This window comes from Epinephelus moara, chromosome 24 (genome assembly GCF_006386435.1).
Source record: "Epinephelus moara isolate mb chromosome 24, YSFRI_EMoa_1.0, whole genome shotgun sequence".
In the NCBI taxonomy this organism is placed as follows: domain Eukaryota; kingdom Metazoa; phylum Chordata; class Actinopteri; order Perciformes; family Serranidae; genus Epinephelus; species Epinephelus moara.
Window position 1 is genome coordinate 16,084,516 of NC_065529.1, and position 23,085 is coordinate 16,107,600.

At 39.1% G+C, this 23,085-nt stretch overlaps 2 protein-coding genes across 6 annotated transcripts in view; both read right to left on the reverse strand.

Annotated features, from left to right (window-relative positions):
• The window catches only part of LOC126385471 (bile acid-CoA:amino acid N-acyltransferase-like), a 34,465-nt gene extending 29,383 nt beyond the window's left edge, over positions 1 to 5,082 (reverse strand). For 3 of the 5 annotated variants that reach the window (XM_050037201.1, XM_050037203.1, XM_050037202.1), the window contains exons 1-3: positions 4,899 to 5,082; positions 2,849 to 2,976; positions 1,046 to 1,255 (exon numbers count right to left, since the gene is read on the reverse strand). In XM_050037201.1, the coding sequence (XP_049893158.1) occupies positions 1,046 to 1,255; positions 2,849 to 2,957 (319 nt within the window). In that variant the 5' untranslated portion in view covers positions 2,958 to 2,976; positions 4,899 to 5,082. The remainder of the gene's footprint in view (positions 1 to 1,045; positions 1,256 to 2,848; positions 2,977 to 4,898) is intronic. The other 2 variants (XM_050037204.1, XM_050037206.1) reach the window with 1 other exon arrangement.
• A 1,233-nt stretch (positions 5,083 to 6,315) lies between these two features.
• Positions 6,316 to 22,961, reverse strand: LOC126385474 (acyl-coenzyme A thioesterase 1-like). The gene is made up of 12 exons (XM_050037208.1): positions 22,763 to 22,961; positions 21,377 to 21,504; positions 17,800 to 18,009; positions 11,609 to 11,708; positions 11,252 to 11,442; positions 10,979 to 11,154; positions 10,721 to 10,837; positions 10,424 to 10,509; positions 8,900 to 8,993; positions 8,709 to 8,789; positions 6,991 to 7,126; positions 6,316 to 6,826 (listed from the first exon to the last, which is right to left on the reverse strand). The coding sequence occupies exons 2-12, from the start codon at positions 21,429 to 21,431 to the stop codon at positions 6,726 to 6,728; spliced, it is 1,347 nt and encodes a 448-aa protein (XP_049893165.1). The 5' UTR covers positions 21,432 to 21,504; positions 22,763 to 22,961; the 3' UTR covers positions 6,316 to 6,725.
• Positions 22,962 to 23,085: the final 124 nt, after the last annotated feature.

A 23,085-nucleotide genomic window follows, 5' to 3' on the forward strand; every position in this document is an offset into this window, starting at 1 on the left:
TGCGGGTGCAAGTGAAGTGCAATTCAAGGTGCTATCAGCGGCCGCAGTTCATTCTTTGTGAATTCGGCCCTAAGTTTGTTGTAACTTGAGGCTATGTGTCATACAAAGTGTGGTTTAATTTTATTTTTTATAATACTGTAGCGTCCGCCAGGACATGTGGAAAGGATGACGCAGTTATTCGGCAATTAAACCACCGTTTATTAGCCTACTGAACAGCACAGGTTACTGTTGGCCGTAACCACGCCAAAACAACCAACAAACAACAACTTAGCTGTAACTCCATCTGTGCACTCCTGCTCTCTCCTTCAGCTCGCTCATACACACACCAGCACGCGCACTCACACAGCCCTCCTCATCCCCGTCACACTCGCACCCCGCACCTCATTCAATCCCAAATATGCCATTATCTCACAGAACATTGACATTATAACAGAACATTTATTGCAGGGTCGCTACAGCTATAACATTATCAAATCATAGCTTTAAAAAAAACCAAAAACGTCATATCTGACCAGGCCCGGCCTGGGCCCGTCAGAGGGAGGTGGGCTCCCAGCCCGACCCGGCTTGGGCCCGGGCAGAGAATCTAAGCTCTAGTCCAGATTGACAAACAGCACTACAGATAAGAGGAAAAATATATATTTATGATGCTGGGGTGAACTGTCTCTTTAACTTGTAACTTTCATCAACCAAATTTTACAGCTCAGAATTAGGTAAAACTGAACACCTGATTCAGCTCAGTTGCTAGTTTAGTAGTTTAAATCTCCTTTTAATTATTAAAAACTATTTAAGTTTTATTAAAAGAGATGTGAACACTAAACTACCTGAATGGCAGGTCACTGAAATAAAATTGTTTTAATCTCACAATAATTCATGGCATTTCCCAACATTTACTTGAACCCTTTTTATGTCTATGATTTAAACTGTAACACGTTAATACATCTGTGGTAATATTATTACAACAGCATTACACATTTTGTCAAATGAATGAAATAAAAATAAACAAACTACCTAAATATAGTGTACTATGAAACTCAGTGTGACTCACAGTTGACAGTGCCATCTGAATTTGTGTTATAATGGGCAAATGCCTCCCACAGGTCACCATCATCACTGTGCATTTGTGTACACACTGTGACAGGACTGTGTGGGGGCAGGAAACGTCCTTTAATGCTGATCGGTTCATCTATGAGGGCACGAGCAGGAGCAGCTGTCAATAGAGGGGCTGGTCTAAAGCTGCTCTTCCACCGAACTCCACCTACAAGAAAAATATACCTGTGAACTTTAAAGTTTTACAAAAGAAATTCTGAGAGGTATTGCAGATAGATTGTTTTAAATGCTCTAATGTCAAAGATCAGTATCAAGAGTACTATCAGAGGCTGATAAAGATCCAACAGACCTCGATGTAGAGAAACTTAAACATTTTTCATGCATTTGAAGGATAAGTTTTTTCCACAGCGACCTACATACTTCCCCACGTACACATCCATGGGGAAATTTGGGTTCATTGTCTAACTCAGTCAACTGGGCTGAGGCCCACTGGTGGGCCTTGGAGTGCCATCTAGAGGGCTGAGAAGGTACTGCAAATTGGTTAGATCAAAACTTTTCTTTTTTTTGTAATTTACAAAGCCAGCTTTTTATATCTAAATATGATCAAAACTTAACACAAATAAAAAAACATCAAATGAAAAGGCAGAATTTCAGCGACCAGTTATATTTGAATATCACCACACCAAACACATCAGCTCGAGACATGTTTTGCTACTGTTAGCTCGCTAACATTGCCTCAGATGCAGTGACACAAAACGGATCGGTTTTTGAAAAAGAAAAATGATGTGAGACAACCCTGCTCCAGTAAAAGTTGAAAATCAAAATGTGTGGTGAGGAAATATGATTCTGAATACATTAAATCTGGATTCATAATGACAGGTTGTGATGACGAGCCAAAAGCACAATGTGTTCAATGTGGTGAAATCCTGTCAAATGAGGTGCTAAAAACCATCAAAGCTCTAGAGACACTTAAACACAAACAGTTTGGAAGCCTAAAAGAATATTTCCTGGGTAAAAGGCTTCAGGCACAACATTACAACATTAACAGCTGACATATTTACAGCCTATTCTGAATAGCCGAACGATAACAAAGGCACCCGCTGATCCTGATGACTTTGAGGCTTTGACTTCCAACCACCTTCTGCTCCCCAAGGGTCAACCATCGTTGCCACCTGGTATCTTTGACATGGAGGATGCAGTGCCCAGATGCAAATAGTACAGTATATGTCCAATTTGTTTTGGGAGAGATGGACAAGGGAGTAGCTGCCGCAGCTTCAAGAAGGTCAGAAGTGGACCAGAGTGAGGTGAAATTTCATTCCTGGTGATACTGTGCTCATTGTGGATGACTCTACACCTCGTAATTCTTGGTTCATTGTGGGGAGTATTATTGACGCTGCTCCAGAAAAAGGAGGACTTGTGCGACAAGTAAAGAACAAGACCGGGACAAACTGCTTGGACAGGCCTGTCACGCAGATTTGTCCTCTTCAGGAAGCTGTGGAGTCCAAACAATCATAAAGAGAAATCATGTAGAACACACAACCTCCTTGGTGGAGATGGCAGGAAATCATTTATAGACAAGGACTTCAGTTTAAACATTAATCCTGAATAATGTTTGCATGTAGCTGGCAGGAAATTAAATTATCTGAGATGCTCACATACGTCACACTCAAACGTTTTATAATAAAAGCAGCAGTTGTAAACCTGTAATATTATTGTAGCACATTTAAACATTAAAACTAGATTTCACTGACAAACTCACAAACATCTCAAATAATAACACAATAAAGAACAACAATCTTACCCACAGCACGATGCAAACACGCCAGGCTCCTGTGTACACCGATGCATGGTATCATCTTGGTGTCTATGAGGTGCCGTATTGTAGTCAAACACACATGAGCTCTGACCATTATGGTGTTTCTGTCTCCCCTTTAAAAAAGAAATGAGTGGAGGTCAAACACCAAGATACATGAAACATTCCAGAGTCACATCTGTTTGGTGAAATAAAGTCAATCTGTCCAGTCAGTGGAGGTGTAGAGTTACACATTAAACCTTACAACTGATCCAAGGGTGACCTGTACACTCTGCTGCAAAGGTTTGTTAGACTCAGACGTGCTCCTCTTCACACCTTTGGCTTACATAACTTTCCAAACTGTTAGAAAACTATTCCAAGGCGCTAATTTATGACTGGCTAAGTCCTGATAAAGGCAGCACGGTGATGCAGTAGTTAGCACTGTCGCCTCATAGCAGGAGGGTTTCAGCTGGCCCTTCTGTGAGGAGTTTGCATGTTCTCCCCATGTCAGCGTGGGTGACTGTCAATTGCTCGTGTGAACATGAGCGTGATGCTGTGTCTGTCTGCATGTGTCAGCGAGATAGTCCGGCTATTTGTTCAGAGTGTTCTCCACCTCTGGCCCAGTGTCAGCTGGGATAGGATCCAGACCCTATAAATATATTCAGTTACAACTAAGTCCTCCATTCAAATCATATCATCTTAATCAACTAAAGTACAAGTACCCCAAAACTTAGTACACAGTACAGAAGACCGGGGTTGGTTGTCACACGGGTTGGTTGTCAAAGTGCTTATTGCAGCCACACTTTTGTGCAACACACACAAAACACTGAGGTGAGGAGATATTCTGTAATATTTATGGGTCAGATTATGTTTGTGTTGTTTTTGCATAAAGCTTGTAGGTTATTAGTTATTTAAAAATCAAACTTATTTAAAAGGTTAAAGGTAATAGCTTTGATTTGAGTCAACGTTTAGTGAGCAAGCTAAAGCCATGTTGTAGCTGGCTTCTAACACACACACACACACACACACACACACACACACACACACACACACAAAATATGATTTTAGTTCCTCATCATAAAACAACGTTGTAACTAAACAGTGACAGACTTTAACCTCGGCTGTTTGATATGTTAACTAAACTTCCTGGTCATATTGTGATAAAGATTAATCAATTGCAGTCTCACTGTTTCATTTAATGTTAGGCTATATTCACAATGAATTCTTATTAAACAATGGCTTTAATGAAAGCTAGATTTTTTTTCAGTAATGTAAATTCCTCCATTTCACTTCTCATTACAGAGGATAATTCAAACAATCACCTGGTTCAAATTCATGGTTGAAACACAAGGGGCATGGATGAGCACTCTTATAGAAGTGGTTTTCATTTCAAAACTGGTCTTTCTATCTTAAAAAACTAAAAAGTTACATCATTTTTTATTTATCTTTTCCTGAAACTCCATTGGTAACTGCAGGGACAACCAACCTCATGATGGGACTAGTTGTCACAATGTGTCAGAGTGTCTTTGATGGTTAATTACATCTTGTCACAGTAAGTCGTAAAAGTGACAGGGATACCCATTTCAAGCAAAGGCCTTAAGCTTTCATTTAATAAGCGAATGACTACTGAAAGATGTTTTGGTGATGAGCAATTCACACGAGTATAAAGTGTGACAACCAACCCCAGTCTCCCCTACATGCGTACTAACTTCTCACTAGTCATTTTACTACACACGATTTCTCCTTCCCTCACAATTTTTCACATTTTGAATAAAAGTTGTGATCCAAGTTAAAGTTAAAAGGCTGTAAACGACAAATATTTATTTATAAATATAAACATATTTGTATGTAGGCTACCGTTGTGGAGTGACATCAGCTTTTCTGCTCCACTCTTCTCCTCTAAATATATCATGGGAAATATTACAATATCATATCACAACAGTGATCAGAAATGATGATTCGTACAGTCATAAAATAATAAGCTCCTACAGATCGTAACACCGCTTCATGCTGCGACAGTTTCTCTGAAGGATCGCAGTCTGATCAAACTACCGCTCACCTGACCTCAGCTGTGCAGCTGCTCCTTCCAACTCACACACTCCTGTTTACACACGCAGAGACACGTCCACACATACACACAAAGAGCTGACACGGAGTTCAATGTCTCTGGGCTCTAACTGTACAGTATATTAAAACGGGAAATATTTACGAGACAAGGTGGACCTTGGCGGACCCCCAACTCCTTCTTCTTTTCGGTTTACTGGTGGTTTGCATCTACAATGTTGCACTACCGCCAACTACTGGATTTAAACTAAAATCTCACGACCCTTTCCACCCATTTCATACTCTACTAGAAATTATGTTTGCCAGGTTTGAGAGAGCCTAAAGGCGTATCTCCAGAAACTACAACTCTCAGATGTCTCCTTGCTGCATTTATAATCATGTCAGTGTTATAATTTTTTGCTCTTCCAGCAGTACGATACTACAGATATCAGGGTGTATGTAAACACATCTGGTGACTCCTCTGGTAAATTGATCAGTTATCAACAATCTGAAGTAATTTTGACATGAAATTGGTCTGAAATTGTTGAGGTTTTGCAGATCAATGTAAGGATTTTTAAGACAAGGTTTAATAGCAGCAGGTTTAAAATCTGAGGGTACAGAGCACATACTGTAGAAAGTGACTTAATAATAATTTCAATAATCTGACTACTCTATCCAGGAAATAGCTCCTTGAAAAGATTTTAGCAGGAATACTCAACTTGTTTTGCCTGGGGGCCACTTTTGCAATATGACAAGAAGCCAGGGGCCAGTTAGTAACAAACATTAATAATATTTGTGAGTATATAATAAATGAGCTGCCTGTCTTAAACCTTTCAACATTTGATGTCCTTATTCATTTTGCGAAGAGGCAAATCCACTGGCATTGGCCCCAGACAGGTCAGGTGTACGCAGGGGCATGTCAAGGATTTAAGGACACTCAAAGCATTCGAAGGCCCTCCTTCGTGGGGTCTGAGGGACCCCCCCCCTTCTCTCTCTCTTTTTAAAAAAAAATAAAATAAGCATTTTTTTTCTGCACTCTAGCACCTTATCTTCATTCAAAAAAAAAAAAATCCCTAGACTGGTCAGCGGGCCACCCTGGCACCCTAATGTGGGCAAGGTTTGGTTGAGTATCACTGGATCAGACAATATAGGATCTAATACACAGGTTGTAGATTTGGAAGCAGTTACCACACTGGTATAGTCCTAAAGGGAAATTATTTCAAACTGTGGAAGGGTCCCGTCGGTCCAAACCTTAGTGTCCACATAGCTCAAAGTATTGGAAAGTTCATAGCCGTCATTCTGAGAGGAGTGTTAACCAGTAATTTTATCTCTAACTGAGTCAATCCTACTTGAAAAAAATTCAGAAAATCACCAGCATTGAATGAAGAGCTATTGGCAGGGGTATTCTGTATCTGATTAACAACAGCATCAAACAGAAACTGGATTATTTTTATTGATGTTAATCAGGTAAGAAAAACATGTTGTCATAGCAGCTGAGAATACACATTTATACTACTTAAAACACTTGACCCAGGCAAGGCGAACAGTCTCCTTTTCATACACCACCAACATTCAAGCCTTTCTCAAACCCATTTGAGTGCACAAGTGCCCTCTGACAACCATGGCGCTGATTTCATCCAAGTGCATTCTCTGGTTGTAAGAGGAGCGACAGAGTCAAGGTTCATAGCAAGGCACCGTTCAGATTCAGTTTATATTAATTAGTTCTGGGAGGTCCTTTTTATCTTAAAAGTCTTCCCCCCCCCCTCCCTTCTCTGAATGTAAAACTCAGAGACATGAAGCATTTTCCATCACATCTGTGATGAGATATTTTTAATGTCAAGATTCATCCTCTCAGATTAGTTTCCATAAAATCCAGGACCTTTTTCCAGGCATCTTCCTGGGCAGCAGCGTGGGGTGCAGGGTGACCTCCCCACAGAGTGAACACTGCAGATGATACAAAGCAGGACAGATTTACTATCACTATTATTTTCTATAATAGTTAAATACTTTCTATTACACTTGCTGGTCTGACATTAACGATGCAATCAAAAGAGTTATTAAATGGGATCTGGCTGAACAAAAAAATGCAGCTCTGAGACAGGGCTCACTTTTTTTGGGTTTGACACTCCACAGGGACGCTCTTGAGTGTGGTGTGTAAGGTGGTTCAATCAGGTGACCAGCACCGGGGTATGACACACGGGTGAACAGATGGGATTTTCCTGCAGCCTTCAGGGTCTCCTCGATCTGATGATCAATAAAACAGAGCTATAACAACAACCAAACACTTTACAGTGAGCCAGTGGTGCCATGGCCACCCTGAAACAATTCCTATAACGGCTCCCCTCTGGCAAAAATAATTACTTAAAGACATTGCTGTCTCTAAGAGGCTGTTGCATCCTCATTTTAAGATAGCTAGTTAGATTAAATAGATAGTGGTATGTTGTGAAACTAAACAACCTAAGGCATCCTTTGGTATGGGGGCTACTCATTGTTGGTGAGGGAAAAACTGGCATGACCATTTTTCAAAGAGGTCCCTTGAACTCTCACCTCAAGATATCTGAATGAAAATGGGTTTTATGGTACCCACAAGTCTCTTTGAGAGGGCTTGTTGCAAGTCAACGATGTGTTCCTCGCAATAAATGTACTCATTCATATTAAAGCTGTATATTTGTCTTTTTAAGAGAGAGGACAATGATTTGAAGATCAATGAATCGCCTAACACATGCAGATACAACCCCATTTCCAAAAAAGTTGGGGCGCTGTGTAAAACCTAAATATAAACCGAATGCAATGATTTGCAAATCCTTTTTGACTTATATTCAATCGAATACAGTACAAAGACAAGATATTTAATGTTCAATGTGATTAAACTGATTGCTTTTTGTAAATATACACTCATTCTGAATTTGATGCCTGCAACACGTTCTAAAAAAGTTGGGACAGGAGCATGTTTACTCCTGTATTATATCACCTTGGTAACTGAGGACACTAATTGTCGATGTTTTGAAAGTGAAATTCTTTCCCGTTCTTGCTTGATATAGGACTGACATTAACGAAGCCCTCGCAGATGTGCAAGTTACCCATGATGCCATGGACACTAACACACCCACATACCATCAGAGATGTTGGCTTTAAACTTTGAGCTGGGAACAGTCTGGACGGTCCTTTTCCTCTTTAGACCAGAGGACACGACATCCATGATTTTCAGAAACAATTTGAAAGATTTGCAAATCATTGCATTCTGTTTTTATTCACGTTTTATACAGCGTCCCAGCTTTTTTTTTAATTGGGGGTGTACATAACACATTAAAACAGGATTGTTGTGGAACTCAAAATGTTAACTGTACTGGTGTTAGTCTATGTACATCAACTGTAAAATGATAAAATTAAGCATGTCAGTATGTGATTCCTTAACTCTCATATCAACAGTTTTCAGCTCGCCTATAATAAAATAGCTTAATAGCATCCTTGAACTTCAGTAATGGTTTTTCAATTCTGTGTCATCCCAAGAGATTCAGTGGCCCCATCTGGCCACCCCTAGAAAAAAATTCTAGCTGCGCCACTGCGGTGAGCTCATATACACATGCATACTAGAGCAGTACAGCGAGTCTCACAGCTAACAACTTTAAAAATCTTTTTCATTTACAACTAAAGTTATTGTGTCTTTGACTGCTCTAATGTTTGACATAACAAAGACCACATATAACTAAATACTATGAACAACATGGTTTGCACTGAACATTTGTCCAGGAATACTTTATAAATGCTTTCCAACAACAATAATTTGTAATAGTGGGAAAAAAAAGTTTAAAAAAAGACAGTCTACCACGTCTGCGTTCTCTATGATTGAAGCGTTCTGGTCATCTTCACCCACTATGTACATCAATGGACAGGCGAGGTGCTCTAACTGCAAAAGAAAAAAGAAAGAAAGAAAGAAAACACAAGATGTCATTCTGGAGCAAAGTTTTGTTCATCCATATAAAATATCAATATGCATATTGACTGTTAAGTCCTCACCTTCACTTTGCCCTTAGGATTAAGGTTTGCAGGCAAGGTGATGTCTTTGAAACTCACATAGCCTTCATCATCATACGTCCTATATTTCTTGTTACTATAAGGACAGAGAAAAATGCATCACGTATTATTTTTTTGATCTGTCTTTGGTGAAAATTTTGAAAACATTCTGTATGATTAACATGTTCTGCTTCTGAGCTTCATAAAGTCTGTGTTGAATACCAAAAAAGCTATTTTACTAGCTCTCCATCATTTAGACAATTAAATTAACAATAAACTGTTCAGTTTACAAGACTAAAACTACAACCATCTATGATACGGGACTGTAACACATATGCCACTTTCAAAATAAATCTTAAGAAGTGGCTAAAAAGTACACAAATTTGTAACCACAGTTAATGAGTTGATGTACAACATATGTCTTTTTCTTTTCTCTCCTTTTTCTTTTATTTTATTCTATGGTTCTTTCTCTCCTCTCTCCTTTTTCTTTTATTTTATTCTATGGTTCTTTCTCTCCTTCTTTTTTGTGTTTAGTTACCACGCACTTTACAATATAACTGACTCCTACAACCAATTAATCACAACTACAACAAGAACTATGAACTGGACCTTGCATTGCTGCAGTTTTACACTCCATCTACACACCCCCAAACAGTCCCTGCTCCTCTGGCTGCTGTTTATTATTTATTTAACTATTTATTTATTTTTTCTTTTTCTCTTTCTCTTTCTTTTTCTTATTTATTTATTATTATTTATCTATCTCTCTTTCTTTTTTTTCTTTTTTTTTTTCTGGTCTCAGGCTCAAATGTTTACCATGTACTTTGCAAAGTAACTAACAGCTCTTGGAAAATAGCTCTACAGCACTTTAATTTCTAATGTTTTACATTACTCCAGCACTTTAACCCCCAGTGTCTCTACATCTATTACTGTCGTCTATCACAACTGATCACAACCACAACAAGATCTATGTACTGGACTCTGCATTGCTACAGGCTAACACACTATTCACACACCCCATACAGCCCCCTCTCCCCCGTCTGCTCGTTACCTGGTTGCACCCAGAAACACGGCGTAAAGCATATACATACTTAAGGCACTGGAGGCAATATGATGTGTGCAATACTTCTGTTATGTGTCGCTGGCCGACTCTATACTGCAACGATAAGACTGTTATGTGTTTTAATGTATCTAATACTGTAATTGTATATTTTATGTGTACTGTATTGATTTTATACTACCTTTTAGGAACTATGCTGGTAAACATCTGGCAGGGGGACTACCAATGTAAATCAGCCCCTGGCTGCAATTGGGTACATCTGCATTTTCTTTTTTCTTTTCTTTAAAAGGAATGTTTATTGATGTACACTGTCCCTTCTTAAACAAATAAACGTTATTGTATTGTAACTGTAGTCAATAGACTTCACACTTGATACTAGATCAGATCAGATCAGACGGATCCTTGCAATAACCCCACAGTGATGTCATAACAGTAATATCCTACAAGCTGCATCTCTAATTACTATTTACCTATCAACGTCTACAGTCCTGCCATCTGGATCTGAGAGCTTGACGGTGCTTCCTACTGGGCCGTTGATACAAATCAAACAGGATGGCTGGAGGGGAGAACAATAGTTGTTTAAAGTCAAAGTAAACTCACCAAAATCTCTATTCCTCAGCCTATACTATATATCCATAGTGTTTTTATAGCTGTTCATTCTAGGTGTGATATTTCATGTACATGAAGCTTAGTATGTATGTATGTATTGTATGCTATGTAACTGTCAATTCAGAAAAAGATGACAGAGAGAGACCTTTCTGACGTACTTTGACACCAATCTGAGTGGCCATTCGAAGAGTCACGTAGACTCCATAGGAGGAACCGATGATCCCAATTCTGTCGGCACAGACCTGATGATGATCTTGAAGTAGGTGGAATGCTGACTGTGCAAACAAAACAATTTTTTTTTTTTTTTTTGAGGTGATGACAAAGTCATTAAAGTAAATGTGAGTTTTATTTAAGTGAGACGTACACATGTTGCAGAGAGAACATAGCATATAATAGGTTAAAGCCTCTCATCTTACTTTGAAATATGATTCACCAACATTGATTCTGCTTTGTGGGCCAGGCAAATCTTTGTGATTGAAGTAGGCAAGGGACAAGCTAGCATAGCCCCTGAATGCAAAAAGGGCGGAGCGGTACTCCTCCAGTCCTCCTCCTATTCCCCACAAGTCCAGCATGGCTGGAAATGGGCCAGGGCCTGCAGGAAATCAGTACAGTAGGTGCTGTTCAGAGGACACAGTTTGTCCAGGGCAGTCTTAAAATGTGTGAGTGAATGCTTCAAATCTCGTGCTCACCGGGAGGTAAAAACAACGTCCCGACAACTCCATCCTGGCGAATCTCTTTTCTCTGTACACCAGGTGCCATGTACCAGCGCTCAGTAGTTACAGCAGCCAGCTCGGTGCTCTGTCTCTCACTGGGTGAAACGTGGCCCTTCATTAAGGACATGAGCACTACGTATGGAGTCTCTACATTTTTCTTTCTCAGCCTGTCAGAAAGAGCACATTTCAGTCAGGAAATGCAACAATAACAGTAACAGGGTTGGGTTGTTGAGCTTTGCTACAAGTGTATCAGACGACACACAGTCAGGTTTGATGCCACAAACTTGTTTTAAATTTTCTTTAGCTCTCAGCGAGCTTGTTTTCACCACCTGCCTTAAACCTTCTCTTGAACCAGGAGCCGGCTGCAGTCCCCAGAACAGTCCCATTGGCTCACAGCCCAAATATGAACCCCCGACTGAATGATCCCTGGTCACTATTGAAGAGACAGAAAGAAAGAGAGGGGAGAAGATCACCAGCTGCCTTCATAAAAGTCTAAATGGTTCAAATAGTTTAATTTCTAACAGTTGTTTTCATGATACACAGATTCAATGTTAAAGGACAGTTCATCCCAAAATCAAAGATACATATTTTTCCTCTTACTTGTAGTGCCATTTATTAATCAAAGTTGTTCTGGTGTGAGTCACCAAATGCTGGAGATATCCCGCCGTAGAGATGTCTGCCTTCTCTCCAGTATAGTGGGATTAGATGGCACTCGGCTTGAAAGCCACCAAAAAGTGCCAAAATATACATTTGAACAGCAGAATCATGACCCAGTTACTCAAGATAATCCACAGACATTGCTGTGAGCAGTTTCATGTAGGAACTAGGGCTGTCAGCATTAACATGTTACTTACGATGCGATTACGGTCTGAACATAATGTGTTGATTTTTTTTTAAATCATGTGCTGCTATTTTTGCTGTCCCCTGTCTTACAGAGGTTATGGATGGGTGATTTTCAAAGCTAGAGTGATGATACCGGTATCATATGAAACTAGAAGACATAAGGAATCTAGTGTTACCAACCAATTCCTGTGTTACGCTAGCTTCTCAAAAAGGGGGATAAATAATGCTCCAAATTTAAATTTTGTCTAGGGAAAAACAGCAATGCCATTTTCACAGAGGTCTCTTTACCTCTCACCTCAAGATATCTGAATGAAAATAGGCTCTGTGGATACCCATAAAACTCCCCCTTACAAAGGTGCCCACTTTATGCTGGTCCCATGCATTATTGGGCACAAATTATGCACTTCTTTGCATGCAATATTTATTACAGATCTATGTAAAAACTTGATAAACAGTGCTGAGCTGCATCTCAAATTGTTAGGTTTCCAGCTTTCAGGTGATATATACAACTTCTATGTGGCATATTGTTGACCTGTTGTCTCCCCCAAAAGATCCCCAGACCCCTCCCAAAAAAGACAAAAACAGGTCTACAATGTGGGGCTCAGACGGTTAATTGTGTGCTGCCATTTTGCCTCTTCGACCACATTGTTGTAACAGTGCAGCACTGATTTTTAAGAAATAAATCTAAAAGTCAAGATGATAAACTACATTTCTTTGCATTAATTTGATTCCCAATCAAAACACTCACATTGTTCATATGGACTGTTTTAAAATGCAAAGTTCTGACATTTTAAACCTGCGATAAAAAGTGTGATTAATCACGATTAACTGTTGAAATTCAGCGATTAATTGCAATTTAAAAAAATTAATTGTTTGACAGCTCCAGTAGGAACTATTTTCTTTCTACCAAACTATACCCAGAGCCCTTGAATACAGAGTCGCGTCATCTCCATTCACTCTAATGGGCCATTTTTTTTTCACAGCAATGGCAGTTCGCGGAGCCTCTCAATAGTTCCCGGAAGTAAGCGGCACATGCTAGCAGCGCAATGGAGGTACAGCAGAAAAGACCGGCTGTGTTGTACTTTTAACGGGTAAGATGTCCAAAGACTCAAATTTTACATTATCAACACAACTTATCTAAATTAACATGAGCATTAAAGCTTGTTAGTGGATTATCTCCCATTAAATTAGTAGATTTATGTAATGTTACAAGATAAGATAACAGATTAGGCTAGGACACTGTACATACTGTACCCACCATACAGGTAATGCTAACCATGAACAGCCTGTTAGTTTTAAATTGTCTTCTCCTAAACCATTTTATCTAACATTAGCAAGTTAGAGTGCTTCCAGTCCTGATTTTTTGCGATTATTGAATATTAGCTCAGTTAAATATGACATTGCTGCGTGACTGTTGAGTGGAAGAGGTGAATTTAAACAAAAACGTAACTTATGGTCTGTTTTTTAGGCTTTGTGATTCTGTTGAGTATACCTGTCTATAATATGTTACAGCTCAGCTGATATTACATTGATAGCGAAGTGAGAGGGAAGTTTGAGGACCTGAATGAGATCTAAAACACAAGATTAAGTAATTTTGATAAATGAAACATACCAAGCTAAATGGGGAATTATTCTAAATACCGAATGTATGTATATATTACTGTGTTATACATATGATCATGCTAAACATATATTCTATCACAGTATTAGATATGTAATCTTGTATATTTGTAACCTTCTGTAGGAGCACTGGGTGGTGGTGGAGCAGTGATGCTGCAGGACCACTGTGTGAGAGAGGACGCTGCAGGTAAGTGCTGAGTCGATCTTGGTGAGACTTGAAACTTAACAAGGTGTGTTTCAAGTAGTTCCAGAGATAAGGAATCATACTTTATATGTATTATACTGCATTTTATATTAATTATATAAGTAATTATATTGAATATAATATATGATATACAGTGTTGGGCAAGTTACTTTTAAAATGTAATACATTGCATATTACCAGTTACCGTCATTATAATATTATAATATTAATAGGCATTATAAAATAGAAGAGGGTCATGTTGTTTCATAGCGGCTAATTAAAGCACAGAGAGCTTTAATTACAGTTCATTAACTTACAAATCCAGTAGTGGGCGATATTGCATAGTCTAATGAAGGCTCTCCTCTGGAGTGCAGATCTGACCGATTCACGCATTCACATACAGTGGTTACAACTTTGTATTAAAATCCCCTGCTTATATAAATAACAGTGTGATGATATTAAACAATTAAATAGCCTAGACCTTTTCAAATAAACAGATAACTGTGGACACAGGGACGACCAGACACAGGATCAAAGTCTGATAACTTATGAGATAGGGATGAATATTTGAGAGCCAGTCATATGAAACACAGTAGGCAAATGCTGAGGTTAGCACAACAAAAGCAAATTGGCTTGCCAGTCAGTCACTATGACAAGTGCAAATTAATACACCAGAGCTGGTAGACCCACCTGCTGGTTTCCAGTGTGCTGATCAGTTACAACAGCACCCAACACTGAAATATAAGTAAACATTTTAAGGAATTATACTGCAGTGATGCTGCGTGCCTCGTGTCAGGAGTGCTGCAGGATGAGGACCATTAATGTTACAGTTCAGGAGTGGCAATAACAATGATGTTACAGGTCCAGGGGTGCATTGTGGTGCAGGGGCGCTCACAGCATGATGCACAAAGATGGTGGGAATTAAATCTGCTCTAAGCTTTGTCTTGCCCTTTTTGGTCTTGGCAAACTGGTCTGCACCAAAATGTGCCTGCAGTGCCTCCCCACACACAACTCACTTTTGTCTACCCACAGACGTATCCTATAGTGGTTGAATGCATACAGTATTCGGGAACACATTATACATGAGACAACTTCAAACAAATGCAATTAAAACTGATGCCACTTGTCATACTTGTGCCTTATCTCACAAGGCAACGTCAGACCCAGGCATATATACGTGTGCCTAACCATTTCTCCTTTCTTTTTTTTCTCTTTCAGCACAAGAACAACAGGGGGATGCAATGGAGCCTGAACTCACCCCGCAATGAAACAACCCCCTTACCCTGAGTCTCAGCTCTGTGGGTTTTGCAAGCCTTTCCCTGTTCCTTATTTTTAATAAACCAAACACTGAGCTTCCCAATAGTGATGTCTTTGTTTGTGGAAATGTGCTAATGCAGTATTTGAGAATGATAACCTTACATGTTTTTGTTGTTGTAGTCTGTAGTGAGTCTCAGGTTACTCCTGCTGACTTAGGCCAAAAAAAAAATTTCTCATCTCTGTGTCAATGAAGAAATTGTGCATGTGTACCTCTCTCTTTAAACGACTGGAACATCCCCACACAGCACCATGGTGGAGACTGTACGAGAGGACAACACAGAAGGAAGGGCACAGACAAACTGCTTGACATCCAAGTCATGTTTCTGAGTTTATTAAAAATTAATTTGTTATAGTAAATAAGCACATAGTAAAAAGACAAAGATAACATAAAATATATATGTCTATAAACTGCTGCTGCTGCTGCTGCTAGCCCAGTGACCCATTGTGCTGTCACTTGACAGTCATTGGTAGTCACCCGTCGGTCTCCTTCTGTCCCACTGAAAGTAATTAAGATAACATTAGTTAGAAATCATTACAACCATTACATTATCAATAAATGTTAGGATGGGATTACTCTTGACAACCATACAAGACTAAGGACAGAATTGAAAACATAATTTAAAGCAATAAAAGCAACATCCTGTTTCACCAAGTTAAGGAAAGACTGACATATTTAAACAAGGTAGACAATAATATATGTTATATACACATTACACATAGTTATACTGTGTAATAATACATTTCTATCATATAATTATGCTATGTCATTAATATACTTATACTGGCCTGTATACATATATAAATACATATCCTTATCCACATCCCTTATATTTAAACTGTGCACTGTGTACATACTGTGTAATATTCCTGTGTGCAATATTTTGCCACTTCCTGTGGGATATCTATACATTCCTATATTTTTACAGTAAAAATACTACACATCATGTGTATTACACTCATCCTGTGCAGCTATTAATCATGAGCATACAGTATCTGTTTCAGTGAAAGGTGTATATGGATTTTCTATTATTTTCATTATGTCTAATTTGTATTTAAAAAATATTTTATCCTTTTTCTATTGCCTCTGCTCTGAGCTGCTGTAACGTGAATTTCCAAGGTTGGGATTAATAGAGTCTTACCTAACTGTAGTAAACTAACACTAATCCTCAAATATTAGTACATTTTACTTTAAAAAACAACATAAAGATGTAACTGTTTATGGCGTGCTACACGTATATTATAAATAAATGTAGTTATTGACAGCTACTTACCAAAAATCGGAGTTCTGGTTTTCAGTATTATGTATTTAAACGGCCCGCCAGTAACTTCCGGGAACTATCCGAGGTCTACATGAGTCACGTGACGCACAAGCATTTTGGACTTCCGTTGTCGCGACTCTGTTATATTCTACGGCACTGACTATACCCACCCACTGTAACACTGTGCTGAAGGAAGCGTGCATCTACTAATGGACAATAGCAAATGTGTTATAAGATGAGATTGTTTTCTTTGAACCATTGAGCAAGTGTTTCATGATAATCTGTGTTACTGTTCACTGGTGCACAGTAAATATGCTCTGTTCTTTCAACATTGGGTGGTGTTGTTAATGTGCTAACTGGCTAACTAGTGCCAAGATGGTCTTCCAGTTTGAATGACCAATACAGAATACCGCCCTCTGCTGGTGTGGAGAATTATTTCCTCTCATGCAGGTGCAGAACTTTCATGCTGGTTGACCGTCGGCTATGGTCTTTGCAGTGTGTGCTTGTGTAACTTTTTGGCCAAGACACTGCCGTAAGGTGACGCAACAGTTGGCTTTTGTTGCCACTGGTTCTTTAATGTCCGTTTGGTGTGTCTGGGCCTCAACGTTAGCTTGCGCAATGGTACTAAGTGAGCTAGCAGTAGATGAACGCTTCCTTCTGTGTAGTGATACTGTTCACTGTTGGAAAGTGTAGTTCAGAAGAGAGAAAATAGTTCCTGCATGAAACTGCTCACAATGGGTGTGGTTTAGGTCATGACTTCTGGAAAGAGACACTGATATTGAGTTATGTTGAAGTGATGTTGAAGTATGTTTTGGTGCTTTAAGCACCACAAGCCAAGTGCCATCTAGTTCCATTATATTTGAGAGAAGGCAGACATCTCTACAGTAGATACCTCCAACACTGGGCAACTCCCACCAAAACAATCTAGACTGATAAATAGCTCTACAGGCAAGAGGAAAAATAGCCTACGTATTTTCGATTTTAGGGTAAACTGTCCCTTTACATTCATCAACCATACTTTATAGCTCTATTAGTTAAAACTTAACACTTGATTCAGCCCAATTGCTCTTTTAGTAGTTCATATCTCTTTTCTGAAATAGAATTCAGGTTTAATCTCATAATAATAGCATTTTCTAACATTTACTTGAACCCTTTTTTATGTCTACAATGCGACTATTGTGTTTTCTTTTACAAACTGTAACAAGTTAATACATTACATCTGGAGTAATTACATTATTACAACAGCATTACATATAATCCAACAGATAATATATTGTACTAGAAAACTCAGTGTGACTCACAGTTGACAGTGCCATCTGAATTTGTGTTATAATGGGCGAATGCCTCCCACAGGTCACCATCATCACTGTGCATTTGTGCACACACTGTGACAGGACTGTGTGGGGGCAGGAAACGTCCTTTAATGCTGATCGGTTCATCTATGAGGGCACGAGCAGGAGCAGCTGTCAATAGAGGGGCTGGTCTAAAGCTGCTCTTCCACCGAACTCCACCTACAAGAAAAATATACCTGTGAACTTTAAAGTTTTACAAAAGAAACTCTGAGAGGTATTGCAGATGATAATTTAATTCAAATGCTCTGATGTCAAAGTATTAGATTTTGTATCAAGTATCAGAGGGCTGATAAAGATCCAACAGACCTTGATGTGGAGAAATTCTAGATTTTTCATGCATATGGCAAAATTTTTGTCCATTTGTCACTTACATACTTCCCTCCATACACAATCACTGGGAGCAATTTTAGGTTTCTTGAGTGGCTCAGCAACTTTCTGGTGGGCCCTGGAGTGCCATAGAGTAGGCCTTAGGAGGTCCTGCCAAATGGTTGGATTTTTTTTTCTTTGTAATTTACAAAGCTAATTATTTTTAAATCTAAATGTGCTCAAGACTTAACATAAATGAAAAACATGGCGACCGGTGGAGAGAGTTAGGGATAACGTTAACAGCACTGTAAACAGCCGGCCAAAAACAACAGAGAGACACAGAGGAAAAAGCACATTTTCACATCTAACGCAGTGAATCGAGGGTTAATTTTGATCAGTCCACAGCTGTTGTTTGCTGGAGCAGTGGACTAATGAACTTAACAACTAACAAGACTAACCAACATGGCTTTGGTGAGTTTTATTTTGTTTCTGTCAAATTTGTATTAGTGTTTTAATTGAGCATAGTGTTAGTTCAGGCAGGACACAATGTCAAGCCCAGCTCACACCCCAGTTACATCAGTTGATCTCAAACAGCCCAACCAACTGATGGAGCAGCTGATTGATGGAAGGGAGTCAGCTGATAGATCACATGATTCCTTTCTATGCAACCAACTGGCAAATCTCATTCAGCGCACCCTTTTTAAAATGCTCTGGCCTGCCTACTGTTGCTGCTTCCTCTGCAAGCTGCTTTGCAACCTGCCTCCACCCCAGCTCCTCCTTTTCATGTTGTGTCTGACTTATCAGTGTCATCTGTTCTGTTCCCGTGGGGTCTTTGCTGCTGCTCTCCCTGCTTAGGCTTTCCATGTAGGCGTATGGAAAGGCAGGGAGGTGTGTTCTGTCTGCCTCAAGGCTTTCCTCATTTGCACGTGGAAGGGCAGACAGGTTTGCTCTCTCCGCCTTAGGGCTTTCCACGTAGGCACACAGAAGGGCGGAGAGGTGTGCTCTCTCCACCTTATGCTTTCCACGTAGGCACATGGAAGAGGCTTTCTGCATAGGCCTGAGGAAAGGCATAGAGGCCCCAGAACAAAGCCATACCGCCAAATATTAAACTTGAAAATTGAAATAAAGTTTTCTTTGACTAAAGTGTTCCTGACTAAACTCTGAGTTAACAAGGCAGTGAAGCTAGTCTTACTTTGGTAAAAGAGGTAAACCCAAATTCAGAAGGTGTGTGTTGTATTTCGCTGTTCAGTAAGAAAAGTAAGTGTAAGAATATTACGTTTCTTGGCATTTTTGAGGATATTTAGTGTATTAATTAGACTGAAACACAGCTAAGTTGCCAGTGGGGGGTGGTCGGGTAGGGTTGTGGCAACACCACACACAATCTGGAAATCCATCGGTAAAGAAAAAACAAAAACAAAAAAAAACAAAAACTTTTTTTTCTTCCTTTACCTCTAGAGGCACAGCCCGGAGTTTTTCGACTAACGGAAGTGCAGGGGCCTCACGCCCTTCACTTACGGCGGTGCCCCCAGGGAATCGCCGTGTTGTTTACAAATACTTTGGGTAGAAAACCAGCAGAGTTTAGCTATATATCACATTTTTCACGTCACTATATCACCGTGTAGACTAATCTGATGTTTGTTAAGTCTATAAACACAATGACTGAACAAACGTTATTATTTCTGTGTGCACGTTTTGTGAATAATAACAATAATAATATCGTAGATTAGCTGGGCTAACCGTTAGCTGTTAACGTTAGCCGTTAGAGGTGTCTGTAATAACCATAGACTGTATAAAAATAAGGTAATAACTCAATAAACGGTTCGTGAATAAAATATTTTTTCCAGCGGATATCTTAGTTACAACATGATTGAGCTAGCAAAGAAGTTTTGTGTTGCTATGTGTGGTATTAATTCAGTTATGGGAAATCACGATGTCTAGAAAGCATCAGACTGCAGCTGACAGGGACAGCTAACAGCAGCAGCAAAGCTAACATCAGGACGTCATCTGCTAAAAGCCTCCCGTTGTAGGATACGACATGAAACTACTTCAGTTAGCTCAATCATGTTGTAACTAAGACATCCACTGGAAAAAATATTTTTTTTCACGTTGATGAGACGGCGTTTTGGTTGGAGACGCGGAGCTTGCTGTTTTTGTAGGTACACATTTCCTGGGGACACCTGCACGTCTCGGCCACGCCCCCTCCATTGTGATTGGCTAAAGTGCAGCATCGTTCAAACTCAAAGCCACGCCCTCCCCTCCTCTCTAGTTGTCTTTCACACAGGGCTGCCGACAGATTCTACAATGTAGATTGCAGAATCTGTCTTGAGAGATTACACCACACACAATATCTTCATATACCATATACCATGAAATTTCACTAAGGTATGAAAAAATAGATACTGCCCAAGCCTAGGAGAGACAAACATTTTTTGCCAGTGTTCACTAGCTAACATTATGCTCCAGTTTATTTTTTCTCCTGTTTTTGCCATGTTAAGTTTTCCTTTGTCATTTATTTGGGAAGGGGGTCCCCTGAAGTACTTTAATAATCAGAAGTGTGCCTTAAATAGCAGAAGCTTGAGAAGCTCTGGTGTAGCTTAAGGTCACTTTAACATGTGGACATGAGGAGCTAGGAATCGAATCACTAAACCTATTGTTAATAGCCAACCATGACCTGACCTGAAGTCAGCCTCCTTTTCTACTGAACTGTATGTTTCTGCATCAAAATGTACATAACTATAGTCAATGTGAAGACTGTTTTCAGAGCAGTAGTTCATGACAAAGTAGCAATAATGTTTTTAATGATATCTTGAAATGTGTGCAATTATTGTTAAAAAAAAATCCCTGGTTTAGCAAATTAAACTAATAACTTGTTCCCTGGCTTGTGGTCTTCTTTTAAATTCAATTCTACAGATATCTCTCAACAGGTTTTTGAGTTGCTCTCTTACAATCAGTCATAAAGAGAAATCATGCAGAAAAACACAACCTCCCTGGTCGAGATGGCAGGAAATCCTTTATAGTTTCAAAAGTATTGCTGAACTTATTTTTGCTTTAGAATTTTTTTGTGATTATTTATAACATTATCTGAGGCTCAGACCTTCATATAAAAGCAGCAGATGTAGACCTGCAGTATTACAGTACCACATTTACTCAGAGTCAAACTAGATTTCACTGCCCAACTCACAAACGTCTCAAATAATAACACAATAAAAAACAATCTTACCCACAGCACGATGCAAACACGCCAGGCTCCTGTGTACGCCGATGCATGGTATCATCTTGGTTTCTATGAGCTGCCGTATTGTTGTCAAACACACATGAGCTCTGACAATTATGGTGTTTCTGTCTCCCCTTTAAAAAAGAAATAAGTGGAGGTCAAACACCAAGATACATGAAACATTCCAGAGTCACGTCTGCTTGGTGAAATAAAGTCAATCTGTCCAGTCAGTGCAGGTGTAGAGTTACACATTAAACCTCACTGATCTGCTGCAAAGGTTTGTCAGACTCAGGGTTGCTCCCCCTCACACATTGGCCTAAATAACTTCCAAACCATATGTTGGAAAACAGTTATAATAAGCTAATTTATGACTGGCTAAGTTCTGAAAAATGTGGAGTGTACTTTACAAAAGTGTCCTTTACTTTTGTAAAAAGTAGCAATATTGCATTTGTATAAATGTAATCAACACTTCAGGACTGCAGATGGAAACTAGCTAAAAAGCTATAATCTGGCGCAGTGTATCTTTACTCTGTTGAGTCCAATGTTCTCTGTACATGGTCCCTGATAAAAAATAAATGAGAAAAAAAAGTCTCAAGAATAAAAGTACTTGTTACAAAGTTACAATGTGTTTATTCTCTAATTATATTAACGTTCCTTTTTTATTGTTGAGATGTGTAAGAACACATCTGTAAATACAGTAACATTTTATATCACATTTTACATACTGATCAAGAATTTTAAAGTAAGTAAGCCGTAAATGTGGTGGAGTAAAAAGGAAGAGGCATAAAAAAATCAACTAAAGTAGGAGTATCCCAGAACTTATTTAATCACAATAGCTAGTGTAAATATACTAAGCTACTTCTTACAAGTCTTTTTGCTATAGTTTCCATATTCATATCATAATTTCAGCAAAAGTTGTGATCAAAGTTAATTACCCTGACTGTATTACATTATCCTGCCACTGATTATTCTTTTAATTATTAAAAACAAAATTAGAAATGACAAAAATGTGTATCTTTGCTATTGTATGTTGACCTACATATGGAGTGACAAATGCATGACATTTTCTACTCCACTCCTCGAAATATAGAATGATAAATATTACAATACCATATCACAACAACAGTGATAAGCAACAGGCCTAATGCTCATAGTAAAACAATAAGCTCATATAGATCATGACACAGTGTCAAAGGTAAGAGGTGGATTATTATGCATCCTAAAATGCGAGGAAAATGAATAAATAGGACCCGCAGTTACCACAACACCCTCCACTCCGCTAGGATGTTCTCTCCTGTTCTGGACAGAAAGTGCGTGTTTTGCAGTAATAACCACGTATATAAACTAACATGCTCCGAAAAGAAGGAATGCAGTCTGGTCACTAAGGCTCACCTGACTTCAGTGATCCAGCTGACTTTGCACCTCCAGACTCGCACTGTTGTGTTTACACACGCTGAGTAACGTGCACACACACGGCTGACACAGAGTTTAATGTCTCGGAATGTGCAGTAAATCAAAACGGGAAATATTTGCAAAGCAAACACGACCCTTACATAACGCAACTTCGTCTTCTTCTTCTTTGATTTTAATCCACAATGTTGCACTACCGCCAACTACTGGATTTTAACTAAAATCTCACAACCCCTTTCCACCCATTTCATACTCTTCTATATATTCTCTGTTTTCCAGGTTTTTGAGAGAGAGAGAGAGAGAGA